The sequence below is a fragment of the Rhea pennata genome, chromosome 19 (assembly GCF_028389875.1).
Source record: "Rhea pennata isolate bPtePen1 chromosome 19, bPtePen1.pri, whole genome shotgun sequence".
Lineage (NCBI taxonomy): Eukaryota > Metazoa > Chordata > Aves > Rheiformes > Rheidae > Rhea > Rhea pennata.
This window is the reverse complement of record NC_084681.1, coordinates 7,224,876-7,238,900: the sequence shown is the minus strand read 5'-3', so window position 1 is coordinate 7,238,900 and position 14,025 is coordinate 7,224,876. Positions and strand designations below refer to the sequence as shown.

The window sequence follows — 14,025 nt, the reverse complement described above, 5'->3', positions numbered from 1 at the left end:
GGGGCCGGGGCTCGCCGGCGCGGCCCCGCTCCCCGCCGGTGCGGCCCCGCTCCCCGCCGCGGGGGCCCCGCCGGGGCCGCTCATGGTGCAGCGGAGCGGAGTCGCGGAGTGCCGGCGGGAACCGCGGCCCCACCCGGCCCGCCTTCCTCCTCCCTCCGCCCTCCTCCTCCTCCTCCTCCTCGGCCAAGGCGGCCGGCGCCCCGGTGCTGCTACCCCGCCGCGGGGGTGAGGAGGAGGAGGCCGAGCCTGCGAAGCTCCCCCCCGCACCCCGGCAGCCCCCCGCCGGGGACCGCCGGGGCCTTTGCTCCGCGGCGGGGTGGCCCCGGCGTCCCACCGCCCCGGCGGGCGAAGGGCGCGTAGCTGCCCCGTGGCCAGGCGGGAGCCCTGGCGCGTCCCTCTGGGCTCGGGGGAGCGGAGGACCCCGCTGCCGCCCGGGGTGCAGGCCGAGCCCCCGCGCTACAGACCCCCCCCCCCGGGCGCCGCGGGGAGACGGGGCGCCCTGCAAGCGGGCACGCGCTCGCACCACTCGCCCCCCGTCATCCCGCGCCGGAGGCTTTGCGCCGTGAAATGCCAGCCGAGCTGGGCCCCGCGGCGGGGCTGGCGCTGGGGCGCAGGGAAGCGCGAAACAAGAAGCGTCGGCTGCCGTTAGCCGGAAGCCGAAAGCTGAGGCGGGCTGATTCTCCGGGCGCCTGCAAGTGAGCTGGGGCACCCGTGGTCGCCCGCCTCCGCTCGGCCCGGCTCGCGCTGGGGGCGACGCTCACCCGCCCCCTCCGCACCCCGCGCATGCCCAGGGACCCCCCGGCGGTGCCCCAGGCCTCGGCCCGCGAAATCCCACCCGGTGCATGGCTCGCCCGTGCAGGGGGCCGCGGCATCGCCGGCAGGAGCCTGGGGCCCCCTCCGCCCAATCTGCCCCGGGGGCGCCAGCCCGTCGCCCTGACGCGTCCCAGTGCAGCGGGGCCACCGCTGCTCGCCCCCGCCGCTGTGCCAGCCTGGACCTTCCCATGCCCCTCCGGAGGTGCAGAAACTGGAACCTGTATTTCCAGTCCTGTCTCTGTGCCGCAGATGGAGCCGGGGAATTTATAGTGTATATAGTCACGCTCTGGCCAGGAAACGGCCCGGAGCTGAGGGCTGGATGCAGGCTGGGCCCCAGGAAGCAGCCGAGCTCTCCTGCAGGGCGCTGAGCGGGCAGGGGGGAGGCTCACGCAGCCGCTGGGGGGCAAGGCGGCCTCGCTTCGTCTCGGCACCCAAACGGCAGAGCCCCATCGCAGGGCCGGGCGAGGGGACGCGCCGGAGCTGGAGCCTGCCGTTTCCATCCGCCCTTTGCGAGTGCCCCGTCTCGCTCTCCAACGCGAACACATCGGAGGCAGATCCGGACCATCCTCCCACGCCCGCTGTTTCCAAGGGCTCATTCACCTTCCAACAGCCAAGTGCTCCCGGCCACACCAGCCCGGAGGTGACCTCCAATGGCAATTCCTACACTATTTTTCCTGCAGCACCACATCAAACTTCCCCACTGTTTGGCACTTAGCCCCACTTACCCAAGGAAAACCACTCCCCCAACCTGGGCAAGGTCAGCTAGACTCGGCTCTTACTGTAAATCCGATGCCCACGGTGGCTGAGAAGGAGCCTGGAATAAACTTGCCCTGGTCAAACTGGACGAGCAGAGACGTCTTCCCCACTCCGCTGTCTCCAACCAGGATGGTCTGCAAGGAACCAAGGAGAGGGGTGTTAGGGCACAAGGGAGCCAGGACGCCTGGTGAGGGGCTCTCTGCTGCACGCAGAGGCGCCCCGGTGCCTCCCCAGCACCGGGGGCGGGAGGGGGCGGCTCGGCCCCGGCCTGCCGCCGGCCCGTGACTCATCCCTGGCACCGCTGCGTGTCCCTGCTCGGGAGCAGATTGTCACCTTAGGCTGCCGGCTGCCTGTGCAGGGGCCAGATGGCTCGTCCGGGTGCACCCCGTCCTTCGCCATCACCTTTGCTCCTGCCGCCAGCCCGGGCACGACGCCTGGAGCAAGGCGACCCGGCAGTCGCAGGGCCCCTCGCCTCTCTGTCCCTCCGCGGCTGCTGCAGAGCCCGGCCGCCCTCCCGCAGGGAGCCGAACGTCCGGGGACACGCGGCCAAATAAACGCGCAGCTGGCGGGCGCCTCGGCGAGATGCGCAGCGGCCCGCGCACGTGCGGAGGCAGCCACCTGCCGCCGGATCTGCTCCCGGGAATTCACCCGCTCCTCCTAACCAGGCGGCAGGCTTTTTTCCAGGTCGCTGGCACGCTGAGCGCAGCCAGGAGCGCCTGCGTGGGCTCGGCGGCCCGGGGCTCGCAGCAGCACCGCACTGCTTTTTTCGGCAGTAGAGACCGTTCCCAGGTAAGATGCCGTGTGCTGCAGCGAAAGCAGCTGCGACCCGCGGCGCTCTCATCGGGAGCAGTTAATGCAGAAAAGGGCATTAATTATGGAGGGGGGAAACTAGCTGGAACGAGCACCGGAAAGCCTCCAGGGCCCAGGATTTACAGAGAACTTGTGTAAAAGGGCGACTCTCCTATCAATAATTTAATTGGGATTTATAGCAGAGATAACTCATGAATTGCTTTGCTACTTAACAATAATAGTAAATTTGGCCTGAAACAGCCGAGAGAGAAGCTGCAGCTCTGCCCGGAGCCACGCACCCGGGGCCTCCACAGCGGGGAAGAGGCAGGTGAGGATGCTGCCGCCCCACAGACTGCTCAGGGGCAGTAACCCTAACACCTCAGTCACAACTTCTCGCAGGGTCGGAGGAGACATAGCACAGTGGAAACCACAGAGCCCTCCTGGCTACAAAATAAAATAATAAATAAATAAACAACCCTCACTCGCTGGAATGGATGTGGCCAAATGGCCATCGAAACCTCTGGCTGGGCATGCCTGGGTCACGGCAGGAAAAGGACTCCCAGCTACGAAGCTCCGTGTCTGTCCTGCGTCTCTCTTGCACGCACCCCCCTCCACGAGACGAGCAGCACATCCTTTCCCCAGGCGTTTTCGCTGGGGTTTGCTTCTGCCTGGAAAGCTCCAGCGTTAGGAGGCTCCTTCCAGTGGTTATTCCCCACGTGGAGCGGTGCTTTGCCAGCGTGCACACACACATGCACATGCGCGCACACGTGCGTGCATAGCTGTGCAGCACGCTCCGTGCCTGGCCCTGGCACGGTGTTTGTGCACCCCCTGGTCTGGAGGGAAACCCAGCCCAGGCAATGCAAAGTGTGTGGTGACAGCCCCAAAGCACTGTTCTTGGTCCCCACCACGGTCAGAGAATCAGAGCAGTTTCTGTTTCCAGTTGAAGGAAATGATTCTTTGTATCCCCCCAAAACCCTGCTTCATTAAAATATGCTTGGGACTGAAATGGAGACACATGTGCAGTAGTTTGAGGCTGAGAAAGCCATCACTGTGCACCACATAGCGGGGAGTAACTTCGTGGCAGACCCGTCTGCCAGCTCTAGGTTAGCGAAACAGCAAATATCCCTTCCCGACACTGCGACCGGGGGCTTTAGCTAATTCGGATCTAGACAAACAAAATCACCGCTGGCTCGGCACGGGCTGCAGAGATGAGGCAGAGCGACGGGGTGGCAAGGGTGAAGCATCCGCCTGCCCTGAACTGCCAGCTCGTGAGCAAAGAACAGGAAGATATTAGCCCTAACGCGGCTGGAGACGAGTGGCTTTGCACGGCTGTCAGGGCAGCTCAGGGAGGCGATCGCAGCGTTTCCACCGCCAGCCAAGCGGCAGGAGATCGGAGGTACTGCGTGTGCGTGGGGGGGGGGGTAGGTCACATTTCTAGTTCATTTTTGAGCTTTGGCAAGTGGTGGCTGGCTCAGAGATGAAATTTAGGAAATCATGAATCTAGCTGAAATTCAGCTAGGAGTCTGAGAGGGTAAAGTCCTAGGAGGGGAGTGCAGGCAGGGCACAGGTCACCCTCCATTTGCTGGTCTCCAAGAACTGCTGAGGCCCCAGACCCAGACATTTGCCCCCAGGGCAGTAGGATTCATTGCAGAATTGTGGAAATTGCATACGTGCTCCTAAACACGCCTGCCTACAGGGCTCAGCCAAGGCGCCGCACTCAGGGATTTCTCACAGCAAAGCCACAGCCACCTTTTGGCCCCTCACAGTCCTGCTCTCCTGCTCCCTCGGGAGCGTTTTCCCCAGACCTATTTTTATCTGCTCTATATGCACAACTGGGCTCTCCCTCCCCTTCTCCCAAACCACTCCCCAGGGCCGCTCGGGTGCTGCCTTGACCATTCCTGTGTCCCGGCAAGATCTTGGTGCTGACCCAGCAGCCCAGGCACCATCTCGCCGTGCCCAAGCTTGCCATGTCCAGCTTGTTCCGGCTAAACAGATCCAAACTTCCAACAGGAGGAAAAAAAGATTTAACAAAGGGTTAAATCGCCTGAAAACAGAACTTGTCATTTTGTACCAAGTGAAATTTTTCTGGAACTGCCCAGAGCAAACTTCTGTTAGTCTAATTTTGATTTGCTCCTGGCTGGTTTCCCCTCTGGGCCTGGGTTTAGCCACTAACTAGGAATCACTTAACCTTTGCCTCCCCATTAAGCTCCCTCCGGGTTTCTCAGCAGGTCTGAAATGTGATTCCTCAGTCAGAAGCAAGGTCTGGTGAGTTATCTGCTGCCTCCTGCCTCGTGTCCCTGGAGTGAGAGCAAGCTTGTTTCTGCATGAAAAGCCCTCCCAGAAACAGCAGCAAAATACCAAGGGAAATGGCAGAGAACATAGGGCTGGGATGGTTATATGCCTGAGTAGCTATTCTGCCCAGAAACGCATTCCCACCAATGTCGTTCCTTAACTGCAGCTCATTGATGGTGAAGAGAGAGTTAAGACTGTAAAGAATCAAAGTTTCTTTAGTCATCCCTGGAGATGTCCTCTCTATCTAGCGTACAAAGGAAATACAAGTTGCTAGTAATTGCTGTTTCTCTGCTAATCAAGGGCTGGGCACGTTGCCCTGGGTGGACTGGGGCTGTTCCCGAGAGCAGGGGAATCGCAGGGTGAGAAATAGACTGGGATTTGCAAAAAGAGCGATTCAGTCATCCCCATCCCCTGCCCTTGCCCTCGCGCTCCCTGCTTTCGCCCCTGCTCCCCAGGGGCGTTCGTCCCTGCACAGTCACACTCGAGACTGCAGCAAGGCGGTGTCGGGACAGCCAGAAGGACCGCTGGGTGGATCCGGCAGAGATCAGCGCCTCCGGCACGTCTCTGGGAGTTGCAGGGATGGATGTCTGCTCGCAGAGAGCCTCCAGGCTGCGGCTGCGGCGCCCAGGCTCTCCTGAGCCACCCGGGACAGCGGCAGCCCGCAGCCGCCCTCGGCGCGACGTTGAGTTTACGAAACGCGGTCCGAGGGACCCTGCAGAAGAGGGGGTTTCGGGGGGGGCAGGGACGAACGCCGCTATTTCCCGGAAGGGAGGTCCCGGCTCCTTGGGCCGGCGCCGGCGAGCGCAGCCCCGGGCGCAGCCGGCCCGAGCCCCGGGCCCTCCCGGCCCCGCAGCGGCTGGAAGTCGGCAGCGGGCTGCGCCGCGGCGCCGGTCCCTCTGCAGCCCTCCCGGGTCCGCGATCACGCCCGGTCCTGCCGGCCGCCTCCGCCGCCGTTATCCGGCGCGGCGCCGAGCCCGAGCCCTGCGGGGGCCGGGGAACCGGGCCCGGGGTGGGGGCAGCCCCGGGCTCCCCGCGCGGAGCAGGATCGGCTCCGCCGGGACAAGAGGGGCCACGGGCGGCCCCCACGCGCGAACGGGGGAGTTAGCGGGGAAGTTCCGCGGAGCGGCCGCCGCTCGGCTCCTACCTTGTGCAGCAGAGCCTCGTCGTAGCCGGGCGCCGCCGGGCCGCCGCGGGCCTCCATGGCCGGGGCGCGGGGGCCGCCTCCGCCCGCCGGGAGGGCGGCCCGGCGCCCGCAGCACCGCGGACAGCGCCCGGCGCCGCCGCCCCGCCGCTCGCAGCGCTCCCCGGCGCGGCGGGGGGCGGGCAGGGACGGGGCGGGGGGCGGGGGGCCGTCCTGCCGGGGGGCGGGCAGGGACGGGGCGGGGGGCCGTCCTGCCGGGGGGCGGGGGCAGTCCTGCCGGGGGCGGGCAGGGGCGGGGGGGGTGGTCCTGCCGAGGGGCGGGCAGGTGCATGGGGGGGGCCGTCCTGCCAGGGGGCGGGCAGGGGAGGACAGGGGCTGGGGGGCCCGTCCTGCCGGGGGGCGGGGGGCAGCGAGCAGCGCTGGAGCAGGAGGCAGTGACGCCCCCCCCCCCCCCCCCCCGCCCACGCTCTCCGCGGCGGGGCCCAAGGCGCACGGCTCGCTGCTGCTCCGGGGCTCCGGTGGGTCCAGTGAGCAGCAGCCGCCCCTCTGCGAAGGCAAAGCCAGCAGCGGCTTCTGCACAGCTGTGCCGTCCCTTTGCAGCCCTCTGCACCGCGTCCCCCCACCCCGTATCTTTCTCCTCTGTGCCCCGCCAGCCCGGGCCGGCACAGTCGGGCTGCAGCTGTAAAGGGTCCCCGCGTGGCTCTGCAAAGAGCTCCCAGCTTGGCTGGGCAACCAACGCCCTGCTCAAGGGCACACGGATCCCTCCCTACTTACAGCCAAGATCGCGCTTCTTTCTTCCACTGCTGAAGTTATCAATAAACCACGGCCAGGCTGGGTTTGGAAGGCAGCCCCAGGAGGAGAGGTTTCCTGCTGCTGGATCATATCAACCACGGAGCTGAAAGCACGGGGCCAGATCCTCCGCAGAGCTCGAGCCATGCTTAGGGTGGGCTAGTTCTCAGCCGCACTGGTGACCCCCCAGCCCTGAGCACACACAGGGGCTGACCGGCCTGACACTGGCTGACCATGAGCGTGGGAGGCCATGAGGCACCCCAAGGTGGCAGCGTGCCCATGGGCACCGAAGGCATGGGGGTTAGTGGTAGCTGGCCACTGCTTCAGCTCTTTTGTAAAGCCAAGGCTAATCCATGCCTGGCTACTAGGCCAACCTCCCTTTGAGGTCTGTCGTATTCAGAAAGCCCAGTTAGGCGCCTGTATTTAGAAACAGGAGGAATCCTTATCCAAACCTGGAGGCAATGGTCAATGTCCCAGAGATCCTTTTATTTACAGCTCCCTTTAGAGAATCTGGTGGTTTGGGTTAGACTGGAAAGAGACAAATTTGAGAAGTTTATTTAAGAGAAACATGGTTCAGTCTCCACTTCCCTTCCAGATCAACAGACAGCCCCGAGCAAGAGGAGCAGACCATGTTCCCACAAGCCATCTGCATCCATCCATTTGCTGTTTGACTGCCTGTGTCTGACAGTGCTAATTATATCTCCTCATTAATTCCTCCAACAGCAGAGACCATTCTGCCAGGTCAGATGAGCAGTCCTGGCAAGAACAACCAGAAAAGAGGAAGAACAAACAAGCAGGACAGGGGTCTTCCAGATTTGCCCAAGGCTAAGAAGTTGTACCCAGGTCCAGCACAAATCATCTTACAGACAAACCACGCTCATGCCACCCATTTGTCTCAAGCCTTGGAAGCTGATCAGCACTACAGAAATAGGCAGTATCTTGACCTGTGCTGTCTGGATCAGATAATTTGTACACGAGGAGACTGGCATTGCAGTGCAATCTGTACAGGCACACAGCCAGTGAGGCCTGGAAGAAGAGAGCAGTGAGCCCCAGACCAACTCCAACAAAACCAGGGGGATTCACTCTCCTTTTAAATACACCAAACCCTTGGGAAGAAAAGCCCGTGAAAGTAAATACAAGCCTTTCCACGGGTGTCTCCTGGCTCTGCCAGTCCTGTGCAAATGGAGGCCTTGCATTAACGCATGTCAAGGACGCACTCAACCTTCTCCTTCCACAGTATTTGGGCAGAAAGAGCGCTGGCACTGATCCATGTAGAGTTGCTGGAGGGCTGCACAGACCTTGGAGACCCAGACCTGCTCCCCACTCCCCTGGGATCAGGCAGGTGTGCCCAGGAACCAAAGCTGTCGCGGGGTTGTGCTGCTAGTGGAAGAAATTTGCCCTGGGAGCAGGAAGAGTTTCCACCAGCAAAGAATAGAGGAAGCCCCCAACATGCCACCAGCTCCTGGGCTGTGGCCTCTTACCCCAGGAAGGGGATTCCCAGCACATCACTGCTGCAGGAAAGGGGCTCAGGACCAGGAGAACATCCTCTGGCTGCTCTCATCTGCTGCAATTTCACCCTCCCCCTTTTTCTAAGTGGTAAAGGAAAGCAGTGGAGAGCTGTTGCTGAGCAAGGGCCTGGCCAGGAGGAAGGAGAACCTCACAGACATGGATCTGCCTTTCCTGCTAGGGGCACCGCTGTTGCACCAGAGATGCTCTTGACCCTGTAAGTTTAACAGCATTCAGGAGGAAGGTAATTTTCCTAATTCATCGTTATGTTTCCCAGCGTAATGCATCCTTCTAGACAACACAGATCACCAGCAAAGGACAGCCACTCGCAAAGAGAAGCGAACACAGCTCTCCACCAGCACAATCTGGCACTCCTCCAACAGCTTCATACCACTTCATGCCTCTTGAGGACCTGACCGCTACAGATAAGTGCTATCAGCAGTTTTATTGGAGCCCAGCAGCCTGACACCTGGAGCACGTTCCTCTGATTGCACAGCGATGACTCCCTTTCCCCACCCGCAAAAGAAAACCGCTTTCTCTGCTAGGCTCTCACAGAGCCAGGCAGAGCTTCTGGTAGCCAATGAACAATTTATAGCCCTCAGCAAGCGCCAAGCCGCTGAAATCAGGGCAGAGCGATGAAATCAAAGAGGAAATGACCTGCAAGCTGCCTAAGTAATTTTAAATGAACCTGTAATTTAGCCTCATTTTTGGCCTGTTTGCTGGTAGCCTGTACTTCTGAGCTGCTTAATTACTTATCTATTTGCCTTGGGAAGTGTGGCTGTAACATGGAGACACCTCCCTCTAGCTCAGGAGCTGGTGTTTCGCTGTCCTGCCTCTGCCCGCTCGCTCGCGGCAGCCTGTGTCACGCTTCTCGGGGGAAAGCAGGGCTGCGCTGGAGCCATCCCTTCCCCGTGGGCTAGGGAGACGTCAGGATTTTGCCCTCTGAACGTGATAAATTTTACTGTATTAATTTTACTGCTATAACTAACCTCTGCTTTCCAGCCCTTCTCTGGCCAAGAAGTCCAGCCCAAGGCACGGTCCAGAGTAAAGCCTCCGCCACAGTAAAAACTGCGAGAATCTCTCTCTCACTGGCTTTGCCGAGTCAGGAGAGCTGGGAACGATCCCGGTTTATCCTGGTTATCTGAGACGGCAGCGGAAAGGAGCGATCGGGCAGCGCGTGTTCAGTCCGGCGGCGCTACGGGAGCTTTGTTAGCCGTCGCTGTGCTCAGCCTCATCGCCAAGAGGGACGGCGGGCTCCGCGCCGGGGGGGCTGCGGCAGGGGAGCAGCCGGCCCTGCCCCAAAACCAGTCCTGAAACGCAGCCGGGGAAGGGAAACTGCTACAGCTCGCCTTGCGGTGACAACGCGGCGGTGGCTTGGGAACCCCCCCCAGCACCTCCACCCAAAATGCCTATTTGAAGGAAAGCGTCTGGCCGGTTTCGGGTGGTCAGACTGCCCCTGGAAGCTCTCGGGCAGCAAACGGCCCTGCAGGCGCCTTGCCGGCCGCGCGCCCGGCCCGGGGAGCAAACGGCGCGGCGGGCTCCGCGCGCCCCGCAGCGCCCGCGCGCCGCCGGCCGGCCGCCGCCCCGAGGCAAACAAGCTTCCTATGTTTATCGCCGTCGCAGTTTAGCTGCCGTCACGTAAAATGGGCAGTGAATTCGCTCCCCCGCTGCTCTTCCCCTTTTCCGTCCTGGGGAAAGTTTCTGCTTTTTTGCCCTTTGGCGGCACGGAGCCGGCCGTTCCCCGGCGGGGAAAGGCAGCGCGAGCGCGCGGGAAAAGAAAGTCGGTGAGAAAAAGTGGAAAAGCAAGCGGGTGGCGCAGGTGCCGCGGGAAGCAGCCGGAGGCAGCGAGGCAGGGGGGCCGGCGAGCCCCACGCCCCCGGGGGAAGCGAAGGGGGGGCAGGAAGCGGGCGGCCCGGCGCAGGTTTCGCAGGGCCCTGGCAGCCCTCCAGGGGCATCCAGCCCGGCCCCGGCCTGGCACACGCAGCCAGCGGCGGAGGCGGCCGGACCCGCGGGGCGGCGAGCGGCGCAGGATGCTGGAAGGGCTCCTGGTCTGGACCTGGCTCCTCCTCCCAGGTGAGAGCAGCGTCTCGTCGTGCTGGGGGCGGACGAGGGGCCCCCGGGGCTGCTTAGAGCTCCTGAAATCTGTGTCCTGGCCCAGCCGCTGGAGCCGGGGCTGGGACCTGGGTGCACATGGGGGTGGCGAGTGTCTTAGTTTAAGAGCGTCCCTGTGCCCAGCGGCGGGAACGTAGCAGCAGTTCGGGGGACACTGCGCGCTCTGAGCCTGGCTGTCATCGTTTCCTTGATAAAATCAGAGGGCAGAAAATGCTTCCAGGCTGGTACTGACCCCTTTTTGCAATTCTCAGCCACTACATGGAAAGCGGTAACGAACCACAGCTGTATTTATTTCCCACTTCTCCTCTTGCCATGAACTGATTTCAAAAAGATTTTGGTGCAACTCAGAAGTGGGCGACGTTTCCGGCTCGCAGAGCCCTGGAAGTGCCCCGGGGCGGTGCAGCGTGTCGGGGAGGAGGCTGCCGGTCCCGCTGCCGGCAGCCTGGCCGTGCGCCGCTGCGGCCGCGCCGGCCGCCTTTCCGCCCCGCTGCCGCCGGTGGTGGGAACCGGCTGCTCCCCGGGGGTTTCGTGGCCCGAGGCAGGGTGCGCGGCCACCGCCAGCCCCGCGCAGCGGCACCAAGCCCCTTGCAGAGCCGTCCCCGCCGCAAAAACCAGCGCTGCGTGGCGGGGAGCAGCGTCCGGCGGGCCGGCTCCGAGGAAGAAAACCAACCGGAGCGTGGGAAAGCCCGGAGCAAGGGGGAGGGGGGGGATTTCCTCTGCAGTCCTTGGCTCGTCTCAGACCTGCTGACTGGCAGAAGCAGAAGAAGTTTTCCAGTTGCTGGGGTTTCGCTGGGAGGCAGCGGCGGAGTGGTTCACCCCGGGGCGCAGCGTCGCCGCGCTCGGGGCCGGCGCCGTGCAGAAGCCGCCTGTGCCGCAGCCTGCGGGCAGAGCGCCCGAGAGGTTTTCCGGGGGCAGCGGGGACCGGCGGCGGCGGCTGTGGACTCGCCGCCGGCTTGTGCTGCCCCTCGTCCCTTGCAGGGTGCCGGGCGCTGACGGGCCCCACGGAGGCCAGCGGGCCCCTGGGGGGCACCGTGTCGGTGCCCTGCACCTACCAGCCGGAGCTGGCGGAGGCCGAGAAATACTGGTGCCGGGGCAGCAGCTGGCTCTCCTGCTCCGTCCTCGTTCAGACGGCGGCCCCCCAGGCTGAGGCAAGGGGGGACCGGGTCTCGCTGCGCGACGACCGCGCTCTGCACGTGTTCGTGGTGACCATGGAGAACCTGATGGAGGGCGACGGGGACACGTACTGGTGCGGGATCCAGCGGCCGTGGTACGACTCCATGCACGCCGTGCTGGTGTCCGTCCTCCCAGGTGAGGCCCTCGCGGGCCCAGCCGGGCTTGTCCCAGGCCACCGCGCTGCGTCCCGTGGCCGGCAGGCAGGTGAGGACCCCGGGTGCAGACCGCAGCTCGTTAACGTGTCCCGCTCTGCTCCAGTTCCCACCGCAGCGCCCAGCACGACAGACTACGTCCCCTCCCCGACGCTGGCGAGCACCGTCTCCGCGCTCAACAGCAGCAGCCCACAGGCTGGGGCAGCGCTGGAGCAGGACCGAGCCCCGCGCGGGTACCAGCGGCCCGGGGAGGCTCAGCCCCCGCCCCGGCCCCGGCCCGGCCCGTAGGGTTTGGGGCCAGCGGGGCGTGTTTGGGGAAAGCCAGATCTGATGCTGTTGAGTTCCTGCATCCCATTGGGCCGCGCTGGTTCGGGCTCCCCCAGGGCTGCCGGGGGGCCCGACAAGGCCCCCGCGCCCCAGGCAGGGGTGCACCCCGCGTGGGCAGAGCACGCGGCCGTGAAAGTGGAGGGTCGCTCCTACTGTGCAGCTCGTTCCTGCCGAGTTTGCCAGGCTGTGCACGTGCACGTGCTGCTGGCCAGGAAACCTGGGAGAAATCCCGTAGCCTGCTAGAAAAAAAAGGCAGCTGCCGGAAATGCTTTGAACACAAGGATTTCCAGCTGGATTTGCAAAGCTGGTCATTCATTATGTATTAAATATATATAAAAGAGCTGGAAAACCTCCCTGCTGGAGCATCCTTCCCACCTGCAGGGCCTCACGCCCTGACGCGCAGATCCCTTTGCCCAGCCTGGGTATTAGGACGGCTGGTGCTGGCGCCGGGACCCCCTCCTCCCATCCCAGAGGGGCCGGGGAGGGTGGGTGTCCACGAGAGGAATAACAGAGGTTTCTGCCCTCCCAGCGCCCCAGACCTGGTGGTCCTGGTGCTGGTGCCGTCCGTCACGCTGGCGCTGCTCCTGAGCATCGTCGTGGGCCTCAGGCTGAGAAGGGCATCGCCAGGAAAGACCAGCGGTAAAAGCCGAGGGGTGGCCAGGGGTCCCCAGCACCCGTCCCCCAGGCCCGTGCGCCCCACAGCCCGTGGGCCGTGCGCCCCGTGGCGGCAGGGACCCGCTAGCGAGGCCAGGCCGGGTGGAGGTTGCGTGGGGGCTGCGGGGGGCACCCCCGGGAAGGGCTCAGCGCCCCCCGAAATGCCCCTTCTGGGCAAACGGAGCCCCGCGCCGGTCTGACCCGTCTCCAGCCGCAGTTCCCCCCGCTGCCCGAGGGGCCGGGGCCGGCGGGGTGGACGGGCTGCTGCCGGACCCACCGCGCTGCGTCTCCCGCAGGGCCCCGCGGGCCGGGCCGAGCGCCCGCTCCCCAGAACCTCTACGCCAACACCGAGCGGGAGCTCGGCTCGCCCGAGGAGGACTACGAGAACAGCCCGGCTGTGCTCCAGGTAGAGGGGGCTCGGCGGGTGGCGAGGGCGGGCGGGCCGCGTGGGTCCGGTCTGCTCTGGGGTCGCGGTCCTGCTCCCACCCAGACCTTCCCCTCGCCTCTAGCAAGTCGTTTCAGGCGAGCGGCAAGGAAACCCCGCAGGGACGGACGCTCCTGAGACGCAGGCTTCCAGCGATCCGGCAGGCGCGTGGCACAAGGCGTCCCAGATCTTCCCATTCCTCTCCCGTTTCAGGGCTCAGAAAAGAGACGTGAAGTTTCCTTTTCCAACGCGAGCAGCTCTGCTGCAGATCCCCAGCCGATCTACATGAACGTGCGGCCGCCCGGGCCCTGCTCAGGCCCCCGCCGCCACAAAGCGCAGCGAAAAGGCGCCTGGTGAGCTCCTCTGCTCCCCGGGGCTTATCTTCCTCCTGCTTTACGAAGCTTTCTGCTTGGTCTCTCCTCGCGCTCCCTCCGGCGGCTGGCAGCGTGGGGACCTCCGTCCCCTTGGAGGTGACGTCTGCGCTCCTGGGGCCAGCTTGGCGCGAGGAGCCTGCGCCTGGCGGAGCTCCTCGGCCCGTGCTGCCCGCCCGGGGCTTCGGCGGGACCCGGGGCACCTTACGGAGACGGGTTTGGGGGCAGACTCGTGGAGCCCCGTTTAATAAAGCAGCCTGCAAGAGCACGCGGGAAGTCGCGTCCCGGGGGCGTTTCGCTGCCGTCGCCTGCACGTCTCCCTGGTCTGCTCCGCGCCGCCGAGCCCGGGCGCAGGCAGGGCGCGCAGCCGGGCCACGGAGCCGCGCGGGGCCCCGGCGTGCCCGCGGGGCGGGATGCAGGGCACGGCCCTGGCGCCTCCCGGGCCGACCCGCGGCCCGAGGGGAGATCTGAGCAGCCCCTCGTCTGCGCGCCCGAGGTTGGGCTGGGACATCTTCCCGGTGCCTGAAGCCTTTCCGCCAGACCCAGGACTGGAGCCCGGTCAAAACCCAGCAACACCTCCCCTCGGTCCCCGCCGCTGCCCAGAAGCCTGCTGCAGAGGGGATTTTCCACTCCGTCCCCCACCGTGTCGGAGCGATCCTGGACGCGTCGCTGCTGTTCTCGGGGGCAGGGAGCCCCTTTCGCTCTGGCGGCCGGCTCAGAGCCCGC

General features: G+C 64.5%; 1 protein-coding gene across 1 annotated transcript; it reads left to right on the top strand.

The window, feature by feature from the left end:
* The first annotated feature begins 10,035 nt into the window (after positions 1–10,035).
* CD300LF (CD300 molecule like family member f) lies at positions 10,036–13,617 on the top strand. The gene is made up of 6 exons (XM_062591994.1): positions 10,036–10,159; positions 11,177–11,506; positions 11,630–11,756; positions 12,380–12,489; positions 12,801–12,910; positions 13,142–13,617. The coding sequence occupies exons 1-6, from the start codon at positions 10,117–10,119 to the stop codon at positions 13,283–13,285; spliced, it is 864 nt and encodes a 287-aa protein (XP_062447978.1). The 5' UTR covers positions 10,036–10,116; the 3' UTR covers positions 13,286–13,617.
* The last annotated feature ends 408 nt before the right edge of the window (positions 13,618–14,025 follow it).

What these genes read in the sequence shown, in the direction of transcription:
- CD300LF (XM_062591994.1), top strand. Translation starts at nt 10,117, where the DNA reads ATGCTGGAAGGGCTCCTGGTCTGGACCTGGCTCCTCCTCCCAG. An exon ending in GCTGGTGTCCGTCCTCCCAG is followed by an intron (nt 11,507 to 11,629) that starts GTGAGGCCCTCG and finishes GCTCTGCTCCAG; the next exon opens with TTCCCACCGCAGCGCCCAGC. An exon ending in ACAGCCCGGCTGTGCTCCAG is followed by an intron (nt 12,911 to 13,141) that starts GTAGAGGGGGCT and finishes CTCCCGTTTCAG; the next exon opens with GGCTCAGAAAAGAGACGTGA.